Below are 26,780 nucleotides of genomic sequence, written 5' to 3'. Positions count from 1 at the left end.
AGAGCAAGACACAAACACAGCCCAGACTGAAGGGATGGGGAAGTAAACTCCATACTCTCATCATGAGAGAAGCTGTGAAGTCATGTTGCTGGGGGCACGGATATAGAAAAGAGTAAAGCATGGTGGCCATTTTTGCCATCTACCACTGGGTTCTGAGAGAACAGGGGAGGGTATAGCAATAATTTTCTTAAAGGATTTCATCTCAGATTTTTAAAATTCAAGATAATAGCATGCCCTTCTTTATTAGTACTGAAAAAAAGATGATACCATCAATCTTCATCAGTCTTGGAATCATTTTTCAATATTGCCAATTACCTTTTGAATGTCAGTTTAAAAAATAACCCATAAGAAAATGCCGCTTTGAGAAAAGAAAAGTTGCATGCCAGAAAGTACAGGATTGACATGTGGTTGGACTTTTCTTTAATCTGGCGTTTCTCATGGACCATTTTAGAAGATTCTCTTCCCTCAGGATGCTCCATGAGCAAATCAGTTTGAGAATCATGAACAGTAGTTCTCATCTTAGAGAGTCACATGTAGAGTAAAAAGCAAGGCCTTGGGAAGTCTTGGCATTAAAGTACTTTGGCTGTTTAATGTAGTTAATTGGATTTCATTAGTGATAAGGTCAAATGTTATTGGTTTGGTTTTTTTATGTGGGGTGGTTAGTTAATTCCGTAGCTATTAACGCTCCTGACACTGGTCCACTATTGTCTTCATATTTCCCATCCATCTTAAGGAACAGAAAAACAGAACAGGTAAGCAGTGTGAGCAGCATTCACCAATGTCTGGTTAATGGAGGAATAGGCTTTTGTTTTAAAGATTTAAATTTTTATTAAAATGGCTTTTTAAAAAAACCACCCCACCCCACACTATACAGTTTTTTTTCCCCTGTTCAAATAATTTTTAATAATAGGTCGCATTCCTAAGTCCCTGGTGCTACAAAGAGTTTTACATATATTACCTTATTTAATCCCCAGAGAATCCTATTAGGTAATCATTATTACACTATTCCTGTTTTACAGAGGAAAAGTAACTGTTGAGGTTAAGTAACGTACTCAGTTTTACAAGGGCAGGGCCACGATTTGGCCATCGGGCTCCAAAGTCCGTGTTCTTAACCACCATGCTGTACTGCTAAGAATCGCCCACCTAAGTGCAGAGTACTGTGGACGACATATGCATAGGTTTTACAGGAAACGTATTAAAAAGTATGTACAATGGAGCATTCAGTCTCCCCACACAGTTTGTTGCCCATGTTTTCAGTAATTGATCCATGGTGCCTTAGATTGGAATGTGTTTTAATACAGAAAATCAAAATACCTATTGTTTCCAATGATGCCTTGTCTATTAAAATAGGTGACAGAAATATCTTCCAAATATAGAGAATTATGTTGTTGTTTTAGATATAGTTTACCTCCTAGGAGCTTACTTGGCTTATCTTTGACAAGGATGTGCAAGTCTTTATCAATGGTTGATAGTGCTAACACATCTAAGAGGTACTGTCATTCTACTTTAAATTTATGAGATCTACCTTCTCAAAGAGTCTTGATGGAAAACATGTTTTATGCTTATATCAAACAATAAGACTTTCTGTTTTAAAGAAAGAAATTATTAAATCACACCTTTGATATTTGAATTAAATCACATTTACCTGCCACAAATTTATATTAACCGTACCATTGGACAAATCATGTGAAGTATTTTTTCTGCTGTTTATGGGGCAGGACAATATGTAGAGTGAATATGAATGAAGACAGTTTTTATTTTAGGCTGTAAAGGACCTTATAGGCACAGAAGTGATATGTTGTTACACACAAAAAAATGATTATTCATTAGAAGACCACCTTAGACCACCTTGTAAGATCATGGACATCTTTCTTTCTCCACATTTTTTTGTTTTTTTTTGAGACAGGTCTTGCTCTGTCGCCAAGGCTGGAGTGCAGTGGCACAATCTTGGCTCACTGCAACCTCTGACCCCTGGGTTCAAGCGATTCTCATACCTCAGCCAGCTGAGTAGCAGGGACTACAGGTACCCGCCACCACAGCTGGCTGATTTGTATTTTTAGTAGAGATGAGGTTTCACCATGTTATCCAGGCTGGTCTTGAATTCCTGGCCTCAAGTGATCCGCCCACCTTAGCTTCCCAAGGTGTTGGGATTACAGGCGTGAGCCACTTCGCCCGGCCCGCTTGTTCTTTTTAGTTATCTTTTCAAGGTCATCTTAACAGGATTTCTTCCCCATTCCATGTACTATGAGTAATTACTCTCAACAAATTTGGGAGGGAATGTACACATCTTCTTTGGAAATAGGAATGTGGTTGTTCCTTATTTGAGCGCAGATCATACAAGTCTTACAATTCAGCTATTAGTAAATGATCAGACAAATTGATATATATCCTACTACAAACTGTAGGGTTAACCAGAGAAAACAGATGACATTAAAGTAATAGTCATCTATAATTAATAAACAAGATAGCAGCCTGTGCAACCTATTACCATCTCAAGACAGCAGAGATAACAAAAGCAACCTTTCTGAAAATAGTTGTGCTCCCACCTCTCAGTACCCATTCAGGGTAGGAACATTGTGGTGTTGCTAGGCAATGTGTGAAGACAGAGTTCTTGGAGCAGTTTGGGGTCCACCAGTGATCTGCCAACAACATTGGCAGAATCACTAATTTGGAGTACCTTTGTAAAGATTATAGCTATATTTAATTATGAAAAGTGGTTATTTGCCATCATTCTTCAAAAACACTGATTTTTTTCACTTTGAATGGCAAGCTAAATACTATATTATTCTCGCATTGTTCTAGAAACCCCGTAGTTTACAAATTTAATGTGTGTATTCCGAATCACCCAAGCTGCTTGTAAATAATGCAGCTTCCTGGCCCCATCCCCAGAGATTCAGGATGTGGCCCAAGACTCTACTGTTTAATAAGCTCCATAAGTGACTCTGAAGCAGGTGGTCCATAGACCTTGAACCAAGGGCTCACAACAAAAATTAGCTGGGTGTAGTGGACGTGCCCCTGTGATCCTAGCTACTCGGGAGGCTGAGGCAGGAGAATCACTTGAACCTGGGAGGCGGAGGTTGCAGTGAGCTGAGATTGTGCCACTGGACTCCAGCCTGGGCGAAAGAGTGAGATTCCATCTTAAAACAAACAAACAAAAACGAAAGAAATCGATGTACCATCAGAACACTACAGTAATCATTGCTGCAGACAGGACTCACCAGTGGATACGAAAAGGTGATGGACAACACTTTGAGAAGAAACAGAACATTTGCATAGTCTCAAAGTATCTCCTGCAAGATATCAATTACAAGAAGGAAAAATGGTAGCTTTGTTGTGGAGAATCCCCGCAGACACCACTTTAATCAGGTAATCAAGGTCAACATCAATAAAAAGATCTGTTGCCATAGGGTAGCCCCTGAAATCAGGCAGGGGAAAGGCATATCGCTTCTGTAGAATTCTTCCCAGTAATGCATAAACTCTTAACCATGAGAAGAAGCCAGGTGAGCTCAAATCACAAGTCACTCTACAAAATATCTGACCAGTATTCCTCAGAAGTGTCAAGGTCATAACAGAGAAGGAAGACTGAGGAACTGTTACAGATGAGAGGGGACTAAGGAGCCATGGCAATTAATACAACATAGGATCCAAGATTAAGTCCTGAAACAGAAAAGGAGCATTAGTGGGAAAACTGGAAATAGCGGAATTAAGTCTGTAGTTCAGTTACTACTATTGTAACGTTGTTAAATCATTACCTTTGATAATTGTATTATAATTATCTAAGATGTGGACATAAGGGGAACCTAGGTGAAGGATAGATGGGCATCTTTTGCCTCTTTTCTGTATTTAAAATTTTTTCACAATAAAAATGAAGAGAGTATATTTGCTTAGTATTGTGTATACACTGCAACAGTTTAGTATTCAAGAATATATAAAATCCCCATTTAGCCAACCTCTTCAGGATGTGCCCGCCCTGCCCAATACACTTTTATATTCTAGCCAAACAAAATCTTGTATCGTTAACCCCTTTGGAGGGAGGTGGGAGTAATACAATTTTTGTCTGTATTATAAAATATTTAAAATTTTTTTTTTTTTTTCTCGAGACGGAGTCTTGCTCTGTCGCCCAAGCTGGAATGCAATGGCACAATCTTGGCTCACTGCAACCTCCACCTCCTGGGTTCAAGTGATTCTCCTGCCTCAGCCTCCTGAGTAGCTGGGATTACAGGCATAAGCCACCACGCCCGGCTAATTTTTTGTATTTTTAGTGGAGACTGGGTTTCACCATGTTGGCCAGGTTGGTCTCGAACTCCTGACCTTGTGATACGCCCGCCTCAGCCTCCCAAAGTGCTGGGATTACAGGCATGAGCCAGCGTGCCCGGCCTATAAAATATTTTAAGCCAACGTAACGACTAGCTGCATGCCCACACCTCGTTTTTAAAAATATAGCAACCCAGCAAAGCCCGTGTTCCCATACTTTGTGGCATCCTGCTCCTTTTGTGCACTTCCACCACACCACATGACTGCTGCCACTCGGAGATCATCAGTGGAACTTGGTGTTTACTATTCTTGTTCATTATTTTTCACTTTTCCAATCTTGGCATAAGGTGCATCCTACCAATCAGATCTACCACTTTTTTGCTCTGCGTGTTTGTCTAATTCATTCCTTTACTTTGTAGATTTTCACTGTACGAATACCCAGTATTTATCCATTCTCTCACTGGAAAACAGAATGAGTGTTTTTTGTTGGGTTGGTTGTTTTTTTTTTTTTTGAATGAGTTCTGTTCATTTGTAAAAGTGTCTTCTGAGGCCAAAGGAGATCTCTACTCTTTCTGAACTCCAGTAACACTTATCTATGACTTTTAACTAGGCATTTGTGACTTTCCATGATAATAATTGTTATTTTCTCCCATGTCAGATGGAAAGCTTCTTGAGCGTCTGATTCCCAAAGATGGATGTTATTAGGACAGTAAGAATTTAATTTTCTTTCACGAATAAGTGAATACTTAAATAATGAATTAAACACTATCTACACATAGATCTTGAGAATACTTGTGTTTATTCCCTTGGTTGTTACATGATGTTGCCTCCTGGGGACTTTTCTTTGTTGGAAAGATTTACGCAATATGGGAAACTGGTTGCTGAGGTGGAAGTATGGAGCATACATAAAGCCTAAAGCTTTAATTTGAGAATTATGTGCTAAGTTTTCAAGCAACACAGGTACTGGGTTTTGTGTGTGTATGATTCTGTGTTTGTGTGTGTGATTGTGTGTGTGTGTGTGTTTTAACATCCTATAAGAAAGTTGACAAAATCAGTAATAATTTTACCTGCATTTGGCATGGCAAAGCAGAGAGGAACTGACTAATTTGTATTATGGCAAACTGTTGCTTTTGTGCACATTGTTAATAAAACGAGTAATATTTACTTTTTACCATTTAGAATCTATACCTAGAATGGAATTACCCTAATTATTTTCCTCCAAAATTATTTTATTGAGATGTTGATGTTACTCTGTGAAAACATTTAACAGATTTCACAGCTCTCTTGCCTATCTTATTTGATTTCTTCAACAGCTTTGGCAGAAATAAGCAGGGCTAATATTATCATCCATACTCGACGGGTTAGGAACACTGGAAGGGAAGCTGGGGGAGATTAAAGACCTGCTCAAGGTCACAGAACAGAACCGGAAACCAGATCTTTCAACTTAGTCCTGTCTCTGTCCAGATATTACAGTTCCAGTGCTTAAACTAAGCAAAAGTATTAATTAAGATGTTATTGCTTAGCCAGCATTTTAATAGATAGTTCAGTAACATAATACCCACTCAACAGTTCATTAGAGTAATTTGGGAGTTTCTCATCTTTAGTGAGAGTAACTATTGTTAGTGATTAGTAACTGCCTTTTTGCTACATTCTTTGTTAGAAAGGTTCAAAGGAAAGATTACACCAAACATTGCAAAAGAGCGTGTTGTGACTGGTGTGTATTTTAAAGGGAAGAAAATCTTATAAGTGAAACAGATAGGAAGGTGTGACATAACCTTAAGTTAAGTATCTGAGATGACAAATGGTTTTTTGATAGCTTGAGACCTACAGAGGAATTAAAACCTCTCGGCATATAGACAATTGTAGTTGATCACTCAAATTGCAATTTTATAAAATGCAGCAGCAGTACACTTAGAATATTGTCTTCATGTCAGAAATGCACCTTTGTGCTTGAAAATGATAAAAAATTACAATCGATCCTTACAACTGTTCTGTTCATCTTTATTGATCAGGTGCAAGAAAGATAAATCGTAGCCCAAATAAGATTATAGTAAATGTTAGCATCGTAGGGGACTCTAGGTTGATAGAAAGCCATTCATCATCTCAAATGGTGACCTGTCCATGGCTGTAGCCACCCCGAGTCTGCTATCTAATCACATACCTATTGATTTTATCTACATCCAAGAATCCTGGATGTGACTGTCATTGGACAACCTAGATTGTTAAATGCAAAGGGGTCGCTGGTGTGAAGAGGATTTCACTTTCATTTTTTCACCAACCAACAATGATTTATTAAAAAAATAAATGATCCTAAGCCATGCATTTGAACCCTGAGTGATTAGAGAATGAAAGGTACACAATAGACTACCGTATTGTGGTGGTGTTTTGTTGTTGTTGTTGTTTTTTAATGCAGTGCATTTTGCAGGATATTTCACTGAGTCTCAGGGCTCATGGGGTCATTTAGGCCATCTCCTGCAATAAGACCAGTTTCAGTGTAGCTAGTCAGAATGGATAAATTTTGCTGCCCCAGGAAAGGCATTACTTTGCCCCTGCATCTTGGTTTATATTGTTTATGTGTCCATTCCTGTTCATAGGGGAAACATTTTTTGTTATTAAAATTATTTAAATCTTCCCCCTTGTTCCTACTGATTAGTTTTAAGTGTTGCTGTTCTTGTGGTCATGTGGAAATGATAGAACAACTTAAGCTCCATAAAGAAAACTTTTTTTTTTTTTTTGAGATGGAATTTTGCTCTTGTTGCCCAGACTGGAGTGCAATGGCTCCATCTCCACTCACCGCAACCTCCACCTCCCGGGTTCAAGCGATTCTCCTGCCTCAGCCTCCTGATTAGCTGGGATTACAGGCATGCGCCACCATGCGTAGCTAATTTTTTTTTTTTTTTTAAAGTAGAGACATGGTGTCTCCATATTGGTCAGGCTGGTCTCGAACTCCTGACCTCAGGTGATCTGCCCACCTCGGCCTCCCAAAGTGCTGGGATTACAGGCATGAGCCATACCATCTTGATGACAAAAATATTGTGTAGAAAGAAAGGATCTTTAATATCCTAGTAGGAACACCAATGGAATAATAGACAAATACGAATGTGTGAGTTTCAGTTTTTGATCTCAGGCATCCTTTGATCTTACAAGGGTAGATTCCAAATAACGGCGATCTAAAGAATCTTTCCAAAATATTAGGAATTTTCTCCAAAGGATCAAATGATAAGGAATTGTAACTGAACGTTTACTCTGTAATTATAATCCACATACCAACAACTCTACTGTTATTTAAACTAGTAGCTTTGCATGTGTTTTATAAGTATCCATGCCACCTATACAAGAAAGCCTTCTACTGCTTGAGTGACTGAAACAAGGTTTTATATGTTTTTTGAAGTTGTAAATCTTCCACATATTTTGTCTTCTTGGATAATGAAACCTTTGCTATCAATCTTTGTCCACAGAGCTCAGAGTTCTACAGAGTCACCACTGAACAATATCAGAAAGCTGCTGAAGAGGTGGAAGCAAAGTTCAAGTAAGTTTTTAATAGTATTATAATTATTAACTATTCTTAACAAGATGAAAGCACAGTTTTAGTGCTTTTTGCACAGATCATAGTTTATTATACAGCACTCTAGAATACTTGGAAGAGTTTTGGGGTGGTTGAGATGGGGGCCATGTTATCTGCTATGCTGGAATTCAGATGCCAAGAAAAAGGCATCTGATGAGAGCTTGTTACAAATCCATGTATTTTATGAACTAGGGGGAAATTGAAAGCAATGGTAATAGAATTACCATTTGTAATAATATATAAAATAGAATGCTCTTGATTATGAAGGTCATGTTAAATTGCTACTCTATTAAGGGAAACATAGAAACCATTCACTTTTGTATAATAAAATGATGGGCATGTCCACATTTGGGTATCTGCCTTTCTCGTGGTTAGGCTGTTTTCATTTCTTCACATGTACCTTGAAAGGCTTTAAATCATAGACTTTACCTGGCCCTTGATTATGAAGGTGATGTTAAATTGCTACCTCTCTTAATCCTTGGAATGTTTAAATGAATGTTATGTAATTGATGGATCAAAGTGTCCGTGACCCATAGCCTTGTACTTTCCCTTTGCTGCCAGTTCTCACATTAGGTAAGAAGACATCATTCAGAATTTTTCTGAGTATATAAATAGTCCTATTGTGTAACCTCTGTTAGTAGCACATGCGCAAATTAGTGAAGCAAAAAAAGTTGTTGTGACAGCTTTAGTTGAAAGATTGCACCGGGCTCTGACCTCCTTCCTTGCACATGTTTACAAGCATTTGATAAAATGATTAAACCCTAAGGTGGAATTACTACTTTCTGCTACAGTACAATTTGTGTGATAATGGATATTAGTGTTATTTTAATGTGGATTAAAATAAAATTTTTTAAAAATTAAAGGTAGTTTGAGGTTTATTTAAAGAGCCAAAGGCCGTCAGCCATCCGTAGTGAACTATCTCTTTAGAGGCAGCAGAGAGAGACCTTTTCCAAGGATGGGCCACAAGTCTCACTATTAGAGAGTAATGTGAGATCTTAAGAATTTAGACATGTTAATAGAACTGGTTATAGATTTTTTAAGTTACTCTACATATATTATTTTAAGTTAGGTGTTTATTTTTCTCCCTAATGATATAATGACTTTTTTTTTAGGTGGTAAACCTTTTTTTGTCTCTGTCCCATGAGAACCTTCGAGTTGGCTCCCCGAATATTTCTTTATTCTAAGACAATAGCTATAAAAACAGCTAAATTTAGGATACAGTAGAGACAAATTTTGACTAGAGTGATCTGTGAAGTTTTCGTAAAGAAGATGACTTTTAGTTGAGCCTTTAAGAAGAGTATTGAGTAGGTGGACAGGAAAGATATTCAGAAGGAAAACTGTGCTCTGTAGTTGGTGGGTGACAAAGCAGTGGCTTGAGTCAGAAAGACTAGTGTAAGATAAAACTGGAAAGGTCAGTGGGTCATTAGCTGCTGGGCTGTGAAGTTTGGTGTTCATTGAGCAATGAGTCATGGGAAGATGTTTGACCAGATGTGTGCTCTGATTTCTGGGCTCCTGAAGGAAAAGTAACCTGACAGTGGATGTGAGGTTTAGTTGGAGACATGAAAAATAAGAACTCGAAGAATGAGATAAGGTCAGGCGTGGTGGTTCACACCTGTAATCCCAGCATTTTGAGAGGCTGAGGCAGGAGGATCGCTTGAGGCCTGAAGTTCAAAACCAGCCTGGTCAACATAGTGAGACCCTGTATCTACAAAAGAACAACTTAAAAATTAGCCAGTTGTAGGGGCATATACTTGTGGTCCCAGCTATTGGAGAGGCTGAAGTGGCGGACTGCTTGAACCCAGGACTGCAGTGAGCTATGATTGTGCCATTGCACTCCAGTCACAGAGCGAGACTATGTCTTAAAAAAAGAAAAAGAAAAAAAAAATCAGATGGGAAGTCTCTACAAGTGCAAGAGAAAAAAAAAGTTGTTGAAAGTTTAGACATGGCGCCAGGCGTGATGGCTAACACCTGTAATCCCAGTACTTTGGGAGACCGAGGCAGGCAGATCACTTGAGGTCAGGAGTTCAAGATCAGCCTGGGCAACGTGGCAAAACTCCATCTCTACTAAAAATACAAAAATTAGCTGGGCATGGTGGTGCATGCCTGTAATCCCAGCTACTGAGGTAGCTAAGGCTAAGGCAGGAGAATCGCTTGAATCCGAGAGGCAAAGGTTGCAGTGAGCTAAGATCATGCCATTGCACTTTAGCCTGGGCAACAGAGCAAGACTCTGTCTCAAAAAAAAAAAAAAAAAAAAAAATTAGACACATGAATTTGTGATTGGTTGGTGTATTAGTTTGCCAGAACTGCAAAGTACCACAGACCGAGTGGCTTAAATAACAGAAAGGTATTTTCTCACAGTTTTGGAGGCTAGAAATCTGAGGTCAAGGTAACGCCAGGGCTGGTTGCTTCTAGGCCTCTCTCCTTGGCTTATAGATGGCCATCTGCTCCCTGTGTCTTGACACAGTCTTTCCTCTTGTGTCTACATGCTAATCTGCTTTTCTTACAAGAATACCAGTCATATTAGACTAAAACCCTCCCTTGTGACCTCACTACAATTTAATTACCTCCTCAAAGACCCTCACCCCAAATACAGTCACATTCTGAGGTACTGAGCAGTGGGCTTAGGAATTTTCAGGGCACACAATTCATCCCCTAACATTTAGATAAAAAGGGCAAAAGAACCAGAATTATGAGGTTAGCAGATTGGAAAATCAGTGGAGAGTGGATTTCATAGAGAAAGGTAGATCTGGATTTTAGATGGAAAAGTCTCTGTCCTGAATCTCTGCCCAGCTGCCATGTCATTCAGCCTGAACTAGGCTTGGAGTGCGAGAGGCCACGGGAAGCACAATGTTGACATCATGATGGCTGACCTCCTGCAAGTCAGCAGGGCCCTGTAAGTTAGGCTTTGTTTTAAACAGAACCTCAACAGCATCATTCTGTCTTACCTATTAAATATTATTCAAGAATAATTAATAATATGGCCAAACTATGTAGTAAGGAATTGGCCTTGGCCAAAGAGAGGTCTGGATTTTGGACCAAGCTCCTGAGAAATTCTAAATCCTTGGAATTTCCTAGTGATAGAAATTGTTATTCTCAGCCAGGCGAGGTGGCTCATGCCTATAATCCCAGCGCTTAGGGAGGCCGAGGCGGGCAGATTGCTTGAGCCCAGGATTTTGAGACCAGCCTGTCCAACATGGTGAATCCCTGTCTTTACAAAAAAAAATACAAAAATTAACCAGGTGTGGTGGCGCATGCCTGTACTCCCAGCTACTCAGGAGGGAGGCTCAGGTGGGAAGATCACCTGAGCCTAGGAGGCAAAGGTTGCAGTGAGCCGAGATAGCACCACTGCCTTCCAGCCTAGGCAACAGAGCAAGACCCTGTCTCTAAATAAATAAATAAATAAATAAATAAATAAAAGAGAGAAAAAAAGAAATTGTTATTCTTGCTGGGCCCCTTGGACCATGTGGTATCAGCTCAGCCTCTGGGGAGGTGAGTTTATCATGTGGACCATCAGTCAAGCAGTTTAATGAGGCTCCAATAAAACTCTGAACAGTACTGCTCAGGTGAGCTTTCCTGGTTGACAGGACTCCATGGGCACTGTCACACATTGATACCAGGAGGGCAGCAGGTCCTAAGGACATTGGAAGCTCTGCATTTGGAAACCCCCAGGCTCAGTCCTGTGCATCTCTTCCTTTGGCTGATTTTCTGTATCATTGCCCTATAGTAAACCATAACTGAGTTTAACAGCTTACAGTGAGTTCTGAGTTCTTTCAGTGAATTATTGAGCCATTGAATTTTGGGTGGTTCAGACCCCCCTTCCCCTGCCCCGCAAACTTGCTGTTGATGTGTCAGAAGTGAGAGCAATCTTGGGGACTGTGCCCTTGGATTTTTGCGTTTCGACTAACTCCATTGCACACAAAACCTAGGTTTTAACACACTGTGAAGAAATTCTAATAGCTAGTTTTTTAGAGAGTGGCTTTCATTATATCGATTTTTCTCCCAGCTACTTCCTGCTAGACTGAGCTTCCTAGAATGTTGTATTTTGATTTGCAGTGAGTTCATTAGCTTCACACCTAGGAAGTGATAGTACATTGGGTATAGGAGATGCTTACCATCTTTGAAGGCACAGAGATTACTTAGTAGACTGCTATTTCTTTTTAGAAATTTGGCCATCTCAGATAATCAGGACTTTTGTAAGACAATATATAATATTTGCATTGCATGACAGGGGTTTTTCGCCTGGTCAGGTTATTTTCACTGGCTCCTATCTGTATGACCAGCTTAGCACCTGTAAGCATCACCTTGAGGAGCTCTATCTTGAACCTGAACCTGAACTCAACAGTTCCTCTTAGGCAACAAGTTCTGAAGGACTTTGAGGAGAATTTAGTTAATTGTATCTGATGAAAGTAGGATTCATTTGTGTGCATCTTGGTTACAGGAGATAGAAGCTTTTTAAAGTACAGTGTCAAGGGCAGTATTATATACCTGATCAGGGGTCATACAAATCACTGTAAAGAGAAAGAAAGCTAAGAGCATTTGAAGCTGCCCATGACTAACACCAGCACATTGATGCAACCTACCAGGATAGCTAATCGAATTATTTTAGGGATGCTTAAAATATTAACTCATACTTCAGCCCCTCAATTTATAGTTTTGGCAGTAAAATACTTTGAAAATTAATGGATTGTTTTCTCCTACTTTGTCCACACATCATTCATTCATAGAGCCCTTGTGTGAAAAGCCAAGCCTGAATATACAACTAAGAAAACAGGCCAGGATCTTATTACTAGTGTGGAACTCAGAGTTCATCAGAGAAAAACAAAAGGAAGACAAACTTTTTAAATGATGATCTCTTTAAAAAATCCAAAGTTACTTCTCTTTTGGGGTGATTACATTCCCAATGCATATCAAATTATTAAAAATATTACTTACCATAATTTCAATGGGAACTAAGGGATTTGAAGATAATTTGGACTGTTTATTTTCCCACAATAGATTTAAAATTTTAGCTCTAAAACCTAAATCACTGAGCAAATCCAGCATTCTTCTTACATGTAACCTTAATTCAAAAGGAATACCTTCTCTTTTCTCAATCCAACTGAAACAGTAATTGTCAACACTTCATGTCGCATTTTATAACAACTTAGGGTGCTAGTTTCTATTATATGGTGCTAGTAATGTTATAGCTCATCCTAATGCAAATTATATTTTATATTAATCCTTATGCTGTAATCTCATAGGTAATTAATTAAACAAAGTATTATTTTAATAATGTTACATGTGTAGTTCTTAACACAGACCTAGCACAAAGTAATAAATACTGCATTTGATTATCAAAAGTTATGAAACTGTGTGCCATCGGAGAAATCTCTGTATTTGTTTTTAAACAAATTCTAGATGCTGCTAAACCTCTAGCACATTAGAAGGAGTTCTTACCCTTATGGAGCTCGTACTCTAGCCAGGATGACCGGCACATAAAGCACTCACGATAGAACAGCATGTAAGAGAAGCCTCAGAGCAATGTACCTGGAGTGCTGCCGGCCTCCTGTTTCTTGGTCAATGTCAGAATCAGATCTCTGTGGCTACATTGGAGCTGATATGCCATACCTATAGAAAGAAGATGTTACCAGAGTGTTTATGCATGTGAATTGTTTTTAAAATAGAAAAGCAAATACCAAGTAAATGTAAAGCAAATATCAAAGACATGTTAAATATTTTAAAGGCAATATAGGCATCGTTAAGACAGTGTGATAGTAAACAAATGAAAAGCATTTTACAGACAATTGATATTTCATTCTCATTCTGTCCTTTACCTAATGAAGTAGCGAATTTCTATTTTCCATAAAAGAAAGAAAAAATATGCATGGAAAGTGACATAGATCTATTGAAAATATTTTTGGAATGATTTCATTAGAGGTACAACTTTTTAACATGGCTTCAGTTTCTTTGAAAGAAGAAGCACTTCTAAAGAAGTACAAGTCTATGAACTCGGACGTGAATACCAGTAATACTCCTTTGTGTGCCGGATTTTAGAGGGGTTTTCACTTTTATCCTTGAATGAAGTTGTTGAAACCTGACTAATAAATTTAGGCTCATAGAAGCAGCTTAGGTTATCCTTATAAAGTATTAAAAGATTAGTTACCCTGTAAAACTAGTTTAGGTGATTTTAGAATACCTGAGGAGTACTATGCAGAACTCATACAGATAAAATGGATTTTGTAAATATTACCGTCTTTAAAGGTTTTCTTCAATGTAGAATCCTTTAATTTTAAAATGTCCTTGATTTTTTTTTTTCATTTTTAGGGGTTGCACTTTCACTGGCAATATTCTTTAGTTTCTTTTTTGGATGTAATATTTTAATAGCTATATTACGGATGAATTTGTGAAGCCGAGGAAGACACGCCAATAGTATCAGCAGGTGTTTCGCATGTTCTGTATAATTACACATGTGTATCATGGACAGTTTTAAGCAACAGTGTTTAAAGATCCTGCTTAATTGGCTGTAAAATAATTAAATACGGTTTTGACTGGCAAATTTATAATTCTGCTAGATGCATAAGCCAGTGAGCCTGAATGTCAATGCAACCTCATTTTGGAAATATTAGATTAATAGAACGAATTATACTAAAAGTACAAAGTTTACTCTGATTAATAGTCTTAAAATTCTTCTAGAAGTTTAGTCAGGTAAATTTATGTTACTTATCTTTCTTCTTAAACTTTTAATTAAAACTTATTTCAAAAGTTTGAGCTATTCAGTTCTGTGCTTCTCTTTCTAGTTTCTCTGAAGTTGAGTTCTTGCAATTTGTCAGTGACTCCAGCTCCCTTGAGTAACATGCCTTATGAAAAGTATTAAAATTATATGCTATTTCACGTGTATTTGTATCTGCAGCTGACAGGTACCCTGAACATCTTCTCTAACACGTATTGATGTCTACTTATAACCTACTTTAGTGCTGTGTGAATGGATCTAATATACCAAATGTACATGATAAATGTTTTATCTCTGATTCTCATTGATCAGTTTTGAAATGATCAAACGGTGTATCTCAGTAAGACACTAATTCGCATTGATCAAATTCTAAATGATCAAGTTGACTTGGTTTCTGCTGAACACAAATTGTATTAAAACAACATTACTTGAACATGCTGCCTTCTCTAATGCAGGAGTTATGTTACCAGCAGTTACATTATAACTAGAGTTATTGTATTATGAAGATGTCTCCTTCATAATGAAAAGTTTACACAAGAAGAAAAGAATGCGATATTACAGGAAGAACAGGGCTTCAGGCAAGGATTTGGGTTTTTACTAACTAATTAAATTCTGCATTTGTATTGGGCCTTTTTTCCCCCTTTTTTAATTTGAAGGGCTGTGAGCAAGAAATATAGCAGCTGCAGTGGTGACATTTTATTCCCCACGGTCCTTGAAGCCAAGTAACATCTTGATTATTCAGTAAGAGACTTAGTAATTGAAGAGGCAAAATTCTAGATAAAGTAAATATACCTGTAGCCTTTGTGCACAAGCCTCTTGGTTACAATTATGTCTTTAGAAGTTTTGAGTTATTTGTTGGTTTTTGTTTTTAAAACATCAGCTCACCTATGTCAACTTCCATAGTATATCATGTCCCCTCTGGAATTTGCAAATGTGCTGCTGGAGGAGGATTTCATTTCTGAAATCGAAGAAAGATGTTAATGTACTTATGAATATACTTTGTATATGAAGCTAATGGCAAATACACATTTGGCTGTCACATGGACTTGGTTATTTAGAACACAAAATTCCTCAGGCAGGTTATTTATTATGTCTTTGACTTGTGTCTTCCATCTGTAAAATGTAAATTGTAACTGTCACCTTCTGTAGGGCATATAAGCTGAGAACGTTTAAAAGTTAACTGAGAAAGTTGTCTTTGATCCTTATCTAAAAAATGGTCATAAGTTGTTTTATTCAACTGCAAGACAGTGGCTCCCATTTTAGGAAAGTTGTAGATGATGCAGCTCCTTCCGTATCTCATCAGGGATATGTAAGGTAGTGCCAGCTCCCAAGCTGTCAATCTGCCTGGTTTGTTTGTCTGTCCACCTCCCACCAAGCAACAAATTAGTTCCAAGGGAAATGAGACTGGCTTTGGAGCATGCCAATATTTGACAGTATTTCTTACGATACCCGTTTAGAATTGGTTATATTTACAAAGAAACCTTCGATGATTAATGCTTTTTTACCCCCTTCTAAAATTGGAGCCCTTCAAATCAGATCTGCCTGGTTAGTTATTTAATTTCTTTTTAGTTCCTTGGGTTAGATCTCTATACTTGGTCTAAATACTATTTTCTAAGATAATAGAAGTAAATGTCAAGAAACATTAACAAGAGAGATTTCCATCTGCGTTATCTCTCTACTCCATGACTGGTCGCCACAGTATTCCACTCAACTCAGTGGTATCCTGCAGAAAAGGGCAGGGCAGATGGCAAAGCTGATTGGGAATATAAAGGATAAAAAGGGCAGGAGCAGGAGTGTACACCAAGGACAGAGAGTATTGTTAATTTCTCTAAAAAGACAACGCAAACTGCAGCCATCTCATGAACGTGGTCACAAGACCAAAAGGGTCACTTTGGAAACCTTTTTCATCACTTCAGCATAGGGTGTAAAGGAATCTCAGCTGGTGAAATAAGCTGCTGATGGTGCAGCCAGATTGGCCGCGTCCTTCGTAAGTCCATGACCTGGAGCATTCTTCTCTGTTCTTGCCGTGGCAGTTGGGGTTTGTTGGTGTTGCACTGAGCATCTTCTTTCCTTTCATATAAGTGGTTTATGTGTAAACATGTAAATGATCAAACCATTCTTATGGCAGCTCTTAGGTTTGTGGCCATACACTCCTGGATTCATGATTCGTTCTGTGTGAGCTAACAAATCGTTCTGTCTTCCCCAGCAGGAACATTAGTATTGAACTTTCTTCTTAATCAATATGATCCATTAAGAATCTAGTATACCCTACATGGTTATATGAAATATTAATTGCACATTGTTAGTTAGATAAATGAAGATTCTGCCAAAATGATAGCTTATTTCCTTCCTTGTATCATAATATTTTAAATGAGAGCATTCTGAGTTCTAGGGTACATGATATTTTGGAATTTGTTTATTGATCCTTGCTTACTTGAGTAATTAACTACACAGCTCACAGTAGGAAAAGACATTTCTAACTGAGACTACTAGGTTTGTCCTCTTGCCAATTCCAACTAGAATTCATTTACTTGTTAAGGGCTTCGGTTAAAAATCATGCTTTCAAAGATAAGAAAACATATTTTGCGTTTTGAGTGCAACTAAGCTACAGGTAAAAAGCAGTGACGCTTGTAGGAGGCCCAATTAGAGTTAATTGTCTGACTGACCTGCCCTGTTATAAGATGTCCAGAAAGACTTCTAGAAGGTAGAATTTAAATTCTGTCTTTGTGTCAGATATGCAAAGTTAACAATCTTAGGACTTAAGCACAGTTAAAGATTGTATCAAAGAAGTTATCTACACATAAAAATGGTAGCTCAGGATAGTTTCTGGAACATTATATAGGTTCAGCCATAGTATAACATCAAATTAATTATGTCTTATCACTCCAGAGTTTGGTAAGCCTATCCCAGATGCTATCAGCCCTTCCCTGGTTTCAGTCAGATAATTAACTTATGAATGTATTTGGCTGCCCATTCACTCTGCCTGGGGTAAAACCACATACTAAAATTGAAACCAGAACTTTCAGGATACATTGTATTTAAACTTGTATTCTTGTTGCTCATTTGAATGTATAATTACCAAGTCACCCCTCATGGTTTCAGTCTTATCTAGTATTCTTATTTCTGGCTCTTCTGATTTTTCTTAAGAGATAAGCAAACAAAATACAAAAATTGATAGATTGGACCTTATAAAATTTTAAAATTCTGCCCATCTTAAGACACCATTAGGAAAATTTTTTTAATGGGCAAAAGACTTGGACACTTCAAAGGAAGATGTAAGAATGGCCAAATAGCACATGAAAGGAGTTTCTACATCATTAGATACCAGGGAACTGTACATTTAAAACATAGGAATGGCAAAAATCAAGAAGACTGACAATACTAATTGTCTGGAAAGATTGTGGAGAAACCAGAACTCACTTTGCTGGTGGGGGTATACAATGGCAAAAGTCCTTTGAAAAAAAATGTTGCCAGTTCCTTATAAATGTAAAGCATACACTTGCTGTATGATGCAACAAGTCTAGTCCTAGGTATTTACCCAAGAGAAATGAAAATATACATCTACAAAAAGACTTGTACACCTATGTTCATAGCAGGTTTATTCATGGTATCAAAAACTAGCAACAATCCGAATGGTCATCATTGAGGGAAGGGAGAAACAAAACAGACAGTATTCCACTCAACTCAGTGGTATCCTGCAGAAAGGGGCAGGACAGATGGCAAAGCTGATTGGAATATAGGGATAAAAAGCGTGGTGTTCTACTTTATATTCATACAGTAGAACACTATTCAGCAGTAGAGAAGAGCAAACTACTGATATATGTAACAGCACGGATGGATCTCAAACATCATGGTACACACAAAGAAGCCAGACGCAAAGCAGTACTTCCTATGTGGTTCATTTAAACGAAGTTCAAAAATAGGCAACATTTGCCTATGGTGGGAATAGAGGAGATTTGATTGGAAAGAGACACAAGCAGCATTTCTGAGATTTTGGGAATATTCTGTTGTATTCTGAGTGATAGTTTTACAAGTATATACAGGTATGTAACTTCTAATATAATATGAACACTGAAGATCGGTGCATTATGGTATACAGGCTGAGCAGCCCTAATCTGAAACCCCAAATCCTCCAAGATTGGAAACTTTTTGCTTGCTAACATGATGCCACAAGTTGAAAATTCTACACCTGACCTCATGTGACAGGTCACAGTCAAAGGGAGGTCCACAACATGTAGTCTGTTCACTGTACCTCAGGAAGAAAATGACCTTCAGGCTATGTATAGTATATATGAAACGTAAATGGATTCCATGTTTTGGTCGGGGTCCCATCCCCAAGATATGTCTTTATGCATATGCAAATATTCCAAATTCCAGAACCCAAATTCAAAAACATTTCCATTTCCAAGCATTTCAAATAAAGGATACTCAACCTGTATGTTAATTATACCTAAAACACCCCAAATTAAGAAAAAATATACCCCAAATATTGGGAATTCCCAGTTTCTAACTGTAATTTGTCCTAGATAAAATGCTTCTTCAATTTAATCACAGTCTTAAATGTATGATTTCTAATCCTATCCATAATCATATTTTTTTCATTAGAATTTGAATCCCTTATCTCAAAGTCAGGGCTGTTCATTCAGAATATTTTATTACTATAGAAATAGAGAGGGATAAATCTTGCTTGTATTTCATTTATTTATTTTCTTAAAGAATCAGTCTTTTTTCCCCCCATTAAGTTACATTTGCCTGTTGTACTCTCTTCCTCTTCAACCTAGGACCTTGTAGGTAGGCTTGGATAAGGTTTGAAAATTACTTTTGATAAAGGGATTTCAAAGGCAGTATTTGTGAATGAAACATTTGTACAGTAGCACTGGTACTTTTCAATATAATAATCATATGCAGTAATTTGTTCATACTATTTATTGAGTCCTGGCAGAGTGCTTGAAAACTTGTAAAAGCTTGCATCTTGGCCCTTCCTTACATGTTGAAATGAAAGCACACATGTTCATATGTTAAAGTGTCGCCAAGCATCCCCAACTTGCTCACATGCCTGCCTTAAGTTATTTCACGTGCTTTCCCATTCAGTGGCCAATAGTTAAATTGCTGTGTTCCTTTTGGGAATGTGTATGTCTAAATGCTGTTAATCAACCAAGTCCCTGGAAAATTGATAAATGTGCTCATTAAGGAGAGTTCTTGCTCTTGGCTCTGTTTCACAAGTCACCTCAGCTAGTGTTTCTGGATGAAGCTGGCAAGAAACACTGTGCAGTGATACATCTGGCTTTATACTCCTTTTTAAGGACTAAAACCTCCTTTTTTAGTATGTTAAACATGCATTGTAGGGATATTGCAATTACAAAGAAGTAAGCTATTTGCCAGTTACATTATTTACACAAGAAAAACCAAGGGCTGCTGCTGTGTGGTGAGATTTTTAATTTTTTTATGCACTGCCATTTGCTCCTCCTCTTGTTCTCTTGAGCATCTGAGATTACACAAGTGCCTATTCATTTGTGAGGCAGAGCCATCTATGCAGACTCTGAAGTCCACCGGCTGGCCGCTGGCATAGATCTCAACAAAGCTGACTATGTGAGAGATGCATTCAGCATGGTTTATGATTGGAATGTCGAAGGTAGCATACACCTATTCCTGCTTTCAGGATGAAAAATGAATTGACAATTATAGTAGACATGTTCAGACAGACGCTTCATATGGTAGAAGCTTGCTTGGCCTGCTTTATGCTGGGCCCCCAACTATGAAGCCATCAGTTCTGAAAAAGGGGTGTGTTGGCAAGGAGGAGAAGAGAGAAGGATATCAATCCTTGATCTATTACCATGTTTTGTGCTTGTGTAAGCTGTGGGCAGGAGGTCAGTGCCTCACACCTTTGTTTCCCAAGCAGAGCTCTTGAACAAGATGAAGTGATCAAAGCTGGGGTGCCAGTGCATTATCAGAGTCTCATTACTTTGCAAGCTGCATGCCCAGATGCTGCTGTTTTCTGCATCAGGCTTCACTGATTTACATTCGTAACACCTCCATTACAGCTCATTTGATACTGCTCATAATCAACCAGTTCTTGGCTTTTCCTGATAGTGTTTCTCCAATACAAAAGATGTTAGTGTAATGAAGAAAATTAGCATTGCTGGTATAGAATTCATCTTTAAGACATCCTGGTTAATTGACAAGAGGTGGGAACCAAATGCTTTATCATGACTTAAATCATATGTGGTTTTGGTTTGGTTAGTTGGGTGTTGGTTTGGGGGTGTTTTTGAAGTCTTTGAACTTGAGTTGTTGGATATTGCCAGCAGACCTATTTTGACTCGTCTTGGGAGTTCTTTTCTGTTAGTGAATTCCGACACCCTGTCCTTATTTGTTTGGTTTCTTGCCCTAGTGAGCTCAATGGCATGTATTTATTTTTTTAAAGATATTAATGCAACAATTTTGCTTTGAAGAACTTACCATCCTCAGTATTAATACATCCATTCATCAAGGGTCTCTTTGATTTTCCATGTTCTATGGGCCCTGAAAATACAGACATATCAGTTTGAGTCCCTGCCCTCAGAGGGCTTATACTCATTGGGATCATTAGCTCAACTGCAGAAGCATCAAAACTTGATGCAGGAATTATTACTAAAAGATTTGTTCATGAAAAATTTTGAGGATCTTATACATTCCATATGGTTGTTATAAATTGTGAATACAAAATGTGACCAAAACATGTTAAATGCTAACATGAAGGTACAAACCATAAAATGCAGTAGGACGGGGCGGAGGGGGGAATCCCAGGGGAATCTGGATTGCATGAAGAGGTGACTGGCATAAGCTGGATCTTCTCATCTTGAGCTTTTCTTAAGGTAAGAAGAGGGAGAATGGCCTTGCTATGAAGAGGGCATTGAATAGTGGAAATGGCTGAAACAGTGTGGGGGAGGTCTAATGGAATATGAGACCACAAAGGAAGACTGGAGTCAGACTTAAAGGACTTGAAATGCCGTATTTTAAAAGGCAGAGTTAATAGGGCATAAAGATTCAACCAAGTGTTCTACCTACGTGGTGGCCGGGCGTGGTGGCTCACGCCTGTAATCCCAGCACTTTGGGAGGCCGAGGCAGTCAGATCACAAGGTCAGGAGATCGAGACCATCCTGGCTAACATGGGAGACCCTGTCTGTACTAAAAATACAAAAAATTAGCCTGGTGTGGTGGCGGGCACCTGTAGTCCCAGCTACTTGGGAGGCCGAGGCAGGAGAATGGTGTGAACCCAGGAGGCAGAGCTTGCAGTGAGCCAAGATCGCGCCACTGTACTCCAGACTGGGCGACAGAGCAAGACTCCTTCTCAAAAAAAAAAGAGTTCTACTACTTGGGAATATTTTTTTCTTTCACCTATCCCTGGTCCCCGTAATTGTCACCACTAGGATTATGCCTTTTGAGTTGGTCATTGTTTCTGGAAGTCTTCTATCAAATTATACAATATAATATTGGGTGCATAGATGTTGTATACGTTTATTATATAATAATTAGAGTTTACTGCACCAAATTAATGACTACCACTCTTAATATACTAACGTCCACTCAAAAATAACCACATATTAGCTTTCCATATTGATTGATAGCAAAGTTCAGGGGCTTGAAAGGATGGGACGTAGGAAAGACTAGTTCTGATTAAAAAGGTGGGGAGGAGAGAGTTGAGCAAAGATTGGGTTCATAGGATGTTGCCTGGGGAAGTCCTAGGGCATTAGGCAAAAAAAGCCTCATCTTTTCATACCAATTGAAATGGTATACGATTAGCTTTCATTACTCCTAGCTATGATATCTTTGAATGGTGTCCTAAGAATTCACATGGTACCAGGTTCTTTGTGTCATTGCAACGAATGTGTGAGAGACAAATGTATGTGGTTTATTCAGATGTGTTTTATCTGGATGTCTAATTTTTAATTTATGTCTATAATTCTGATTGAATGTGCCCAAAATAGATAAAATTAGCTCACTTACTAGGTAAATTTTCTATTGCTAATCCACTTGATTATTAAATGAACCTTTTAAAGTATTCTCTCTCCTTCCGATTGAATTTTATGAACAACTTTTCTCTTTTGGTATCCTTCCTGGAGACTTACTGTAGTGAAAAGCATATGAAATTAATAAATAATACAGGTGGCCCCCCTTATCTGCAATTTTGCTTTTTGCAGAGTACAATAAGATACTGAAAGACTACATTCACATAACTTTCATTCTAGTATATTGTTATATTTTATTATTCTTGTTGTTAGTCTGTTACTGTGCCTAAGTTATAAATTAAACTTTATCATAGAGGTATGTGTAGGAAGAAACATAATTTATCTACAGTTAAGTACTATTCATGGTTTCAGGCATCCACTAGATATCTTAGAATGTATCCCCCATGGATAAAGGGGAACTAATGTATTAGATTTTTTTCTCTTTTAATTTATCAAGGAAGTATTTTTTTTTCTTGTAACAAGGGAAATGTAATTTTACTCCTCTTTTCTTTTCCAGATCAACGTTTTAAAAGTAAAGCATGTGAAGTTGTAGTTTGATATTTGGCCTTTCACATTTATCTCTATGAATAGATATGTTAATAAACATAGATTTTGTTTTGTTTTCACAGAATGTAAGACTATATATGTATTTTAACTTATATTTATTATGGATACATCACCCTGGGTCAACACATAAATTCAATGCCTTCTTTTAAATCCAACTCATTCTTCTAAATAGCTGCATCATGCCTCCTAGGATTGGACTGTATTCCTCTACTGAAAGTTTCTTTCAAGTGATTGGTGTTTTTTTTTTTTTTTTTTTTTTTTTTGGTGGGGGGCGCGGTGGGGGGTGGATAGTGCAGAAGAAGGCTGCAGCGAAACAAACTCATACCTAAACCCTAAGGAACTGGTACTTTTATTTCTGTAACATTGGTGGGGTTTGAATTGTGACCGTTCCTTCCAACTGTGTAGCATTAAGCTACTTAACTCTTGAGCTTCTTTTTGCTGATATAGGACATGTACATATAATACCTCATGGGTTGTTAATAAGGGTTAATGAAATGTGGGTAAAATTCTGGGCATATAGTAGGTACTCAGCTCTATACAGGTCAGTTTCTTTTAGGGATCTAGTAGCTAAGAGTCAGGGCCCAGGTTATTTAACCTTAGAAGTTGTGTCACAATATGAATCAAAAATTGGCCTCCCAAGACTCTTTTTTTTTTTTAATTAAAAAAAAGGAAATCATGTTTTGTGAAAATTATAGGCTTTTTTGACTTGTATAATTTAAAAATACTGCATTTTGGCACAACCTTTGCAGCTTTTGCTGCTAGTTTGTAATTCCCTAGAGGTGAATTGAAAAGATTAGTGGCAGAACTTTTTCCATTAACTCTGAGAAAAACTACAGAGCAAAAAATTGTCCTTTGGCAGAAATGTCAATCCATACCTCTTTTGAACATTTGGAAAGTGAAGCGCTGAGAAGCTGATATAATAGGAGAATTGAAAACCAAAATGTATACACATCTTCACCTTTTCTAACAGACGACAAGACAAATGAAAAATACATCCTCAGAAGTTGATGATGCCAAGAAAATAGGATTGTTGCTCCAGAAAGTGCATTAGGCTGGGATCTTTAAAAGATTTGAGTGCTAAGCTTTTGGCCACGTTCTTCAGAAGGGCTGATCCATTCTGATTAATGATACATCTATTTGTACTTCATGTCATAAAATTCTACCTTTATATGCTACAGTATCTAGGAAGTAGACTTAAGAAAGAGCAAATGTTTAATATACTACAGGTTTTGCTGTAGCATCTACCAGAAAATATGCTTATTTTCTCTCATCTGTGGTTCCTGGTCTTCCTGATTTCTTTTTAAGTTTATTAGGACTTCTCTTTATTTTTCCACGCCATAATGTCAATATAGGTACAATGAAATAATAAGTATCCACATGTTAAAATGTTTACTGAATATAATGTTTATAGATATTCTTCACATCATTCAGTAGACCTGTTCTAGCAAGTTACTTCTCATTTTCCACCCCACCCAAACCCCACATTTAGATTTTATATCTGTGAAATGGTGATAATAACAGGGCTGTTATATTGGAATTACATGAGGTCCATTTATGTTTTTAGCACATCCTAAGCAGTGAATAGTGAGCTATTAATAATTATTATAGTCATCAATAGTTGAATTTTCTGTTGGGTGAATTTTGTGTTTTTTTAATTGATGCTCATCATATGATCTAATATATATTTCCATAGAGGATAATCCTTGAACGCGGTAAAATTACAATTGAGAGTATACCAGGCCTCTTAAAAGCGTGTGTTTAAAGGTAAATGCTTTCTGTCAAATCATTAACCAACAGTTAGCAGCACTATTCAAAATAATAATTATGTTTTAATATGCTACATGAGAACTACATAATTTAGTTAGAAATACATACGCAATGGTATGCTCAGACGAAATGCAGCCATTGTTAGTTCATGATATAGTTCTCACCTAAAACCTTGTCATAGTTTTAGAATATTTTTCTTCACTTGAGATTCTAGACAATGATAGGTTGGTAGTCTATACTGAACAAACAAGATTCTTCCTAACGTGTTCTGCAGTCGCTTGCTCAGCATTTGGGCCATATATATATATTTTTTTTTCCAGAAGTAAAAAGGACAGTGTGGCTAAGTGTCTAGATTAGTCCCCAAAAGCCTGTTTAACCCCTGCAGTTCAGAAAAGAAGACTAGACGTTAGGGGCAGTAAAAAAAAAAAAACAAAAAACAAACAAAAAAAAACACTAGCACATTTTCCCATGTATGTGCATACGTGGGAAACTACATTCTGGATTTTAAAGCCTGGGCTAACTCAATCACAGGTGCAGCCTTGTTTCTATGAAAAGAGATAGATTCCTACAGAGAGTGAGAAAGGGATGTGGAAGCCGTAGCAAAGAGAAGCCTCCCTCCCTTCCAGTCCCTCCTGTTGTTTTCAAACATTTTTTGTTAGCAGTTAGTGGAATCCTAATACCCGCAACTGATAATATGCTATCTTAATACTATTACTCTAGTTTATAAGCTTACTTACAACCTTTGCTCATTATGAAGAGAACAATGAAGCTTATTTTTATGAATACAACATTTAAAAATTTGGGGCCAAGGATGATGGCTGCAGTCCTATATCAGTCCCAACAGCCAAAGTTATGTGTTTGGTTGAGTGTTATGATGATCCTGATTTGCGGTGATAAGTAGTGGCAAATAATAACTTTTTTGTTTTAAACAGCTTGCCTTGCAACCACAAGATGCTCATCCATCAATCTGATCCAAATGATTAAAAGCGAAATAAGTTTCCACTTCAAAGTTAAATAATCAACGTTATCTAATAAATCATAATATAGAAGTTGGGACAAACAGCCAAAACTTTAAATATTAAGCCACAATATGAAAATAACCTTGGATACCTCCTGGGCTGATCTTTTGCCATCGTTCATTCACGAAAGGGAGGGGGTGCCTTCTGCACTTACGCTTTGGCCCGGCTCACGCTGCCCTCACAGCACAGCCACAGCACACCTCACATTCACCACCTTCCTCCCAATAAACTCAGCCTTTTGTTAGGACTTGTCTCGTGTTAATTCCTCTGCTTTCTCTGTAAAGTCTGTCTAGACACCTCCCTTCCTACTAAAAAGCCACAATTAATGAATTGTTCCCTGTGTGTTTATGTAACTCCAGCCTTTATGACAATGTAAGTGGCATCAGTGTTGCCTGTGCCCCGTCTCCCTTCTCAAGTGTGAGCCATTTAAGGCACAAGCTGTATCTGAGCCAGCTTGATGGTAGCACACCTCTCTCTAACAGGTGCTCAATTAGTATCAGTATTTCCATGTACTAAATTGAACTCTTATGAAATGTCCATGCTTCTTAACTTAGACTCCTGCAGTTCAGAATGGAAGACTAGAGGTTAGGGGCAACAAAAAAAAGCAAAAAGAAAAAAAAAAGTGCGTTTTCTCGTGTGTGTGCATTTAAACTACATTCTGGATTTAAAAGCCTGGGCTAACTCACTCACAGGTGCAAATAAGAATGTTTTTACTCTAATATAGCTCTGAATTTACACTAGAGGAAACTGTTGTCTAAAAACTAAGAATTATAGACTTGGGAGTTTGAAGGGCCTGTTGCGAAGGTTATAGTCTAGTTCACAGCATGTGAATCTCATTCTTAGTTGAACTGAAACCTTCTTGAGGGCAGGAATTGTATTTTATCCTCTTTATTGATCTCCCATATACCTGGCAT

At 37.8% G+C, this 26,780-nt stretch overlaps 1 protein-coding gene and 1 long non-coding RNA gene across 4 annotated transcripts in view; one reads left to right on the top strand and one right to left on the bottom strand.

Moving 5' to 3' along the window:
- The window catches only part of CHCHD3 (coiled-coil-helix-coiled-coil-helix domain containing 3), a 304,023-nt gene that overhangs the window by 243,188 nt on the left and 34,055 nt on the right, over nt 1–26,780 (top strand). For all 3 annotated transcript variants that reach the window (XM_002818468.4, XM_054559826.2, XM_054559825.2), the window contains one exon: nt 7,713–7,783. In XM_002818468.4, the coding sequence (XP_002818514.1) occupies nt 7,713–7,783 (71 nt within the window). The remainder of the gene's footprint in view (nt 1–7,712; nt 7,784–26,780) is intronic.
- On the bottom strand, nt 13,256–26,162 carry LOC129060485 (uncharacterized). The gene is made up of 4 exons (XR_008527256.1): nt 26,021–26,162; nt 20,985–21,047; nt 15,414–15,486; nt 13,256–13,426 (listed from the first exon to the last, which is right to left on the bottom strand). It is a non-coding gene; the product is annotated as an uncharacterized LOC129060485 (long non-coding RNA).

Source organism: Pongo abelii, chromosome 6, assembly GCF_028885655.2.
Source record: "Pongo abelii isolate AG06213 chromosome 6, NHGRI_mPonAbe1-v2.0_pri, whole genome shotgun sequence".
NCBI lineage: Eukaryota > Metazoa > Chordata > Mammalia > Primates > Hominidae > Pongo > Pongo abelii.
This window is presented reverse-complemented; position numbering and strand designations above follow the sequence as displayed.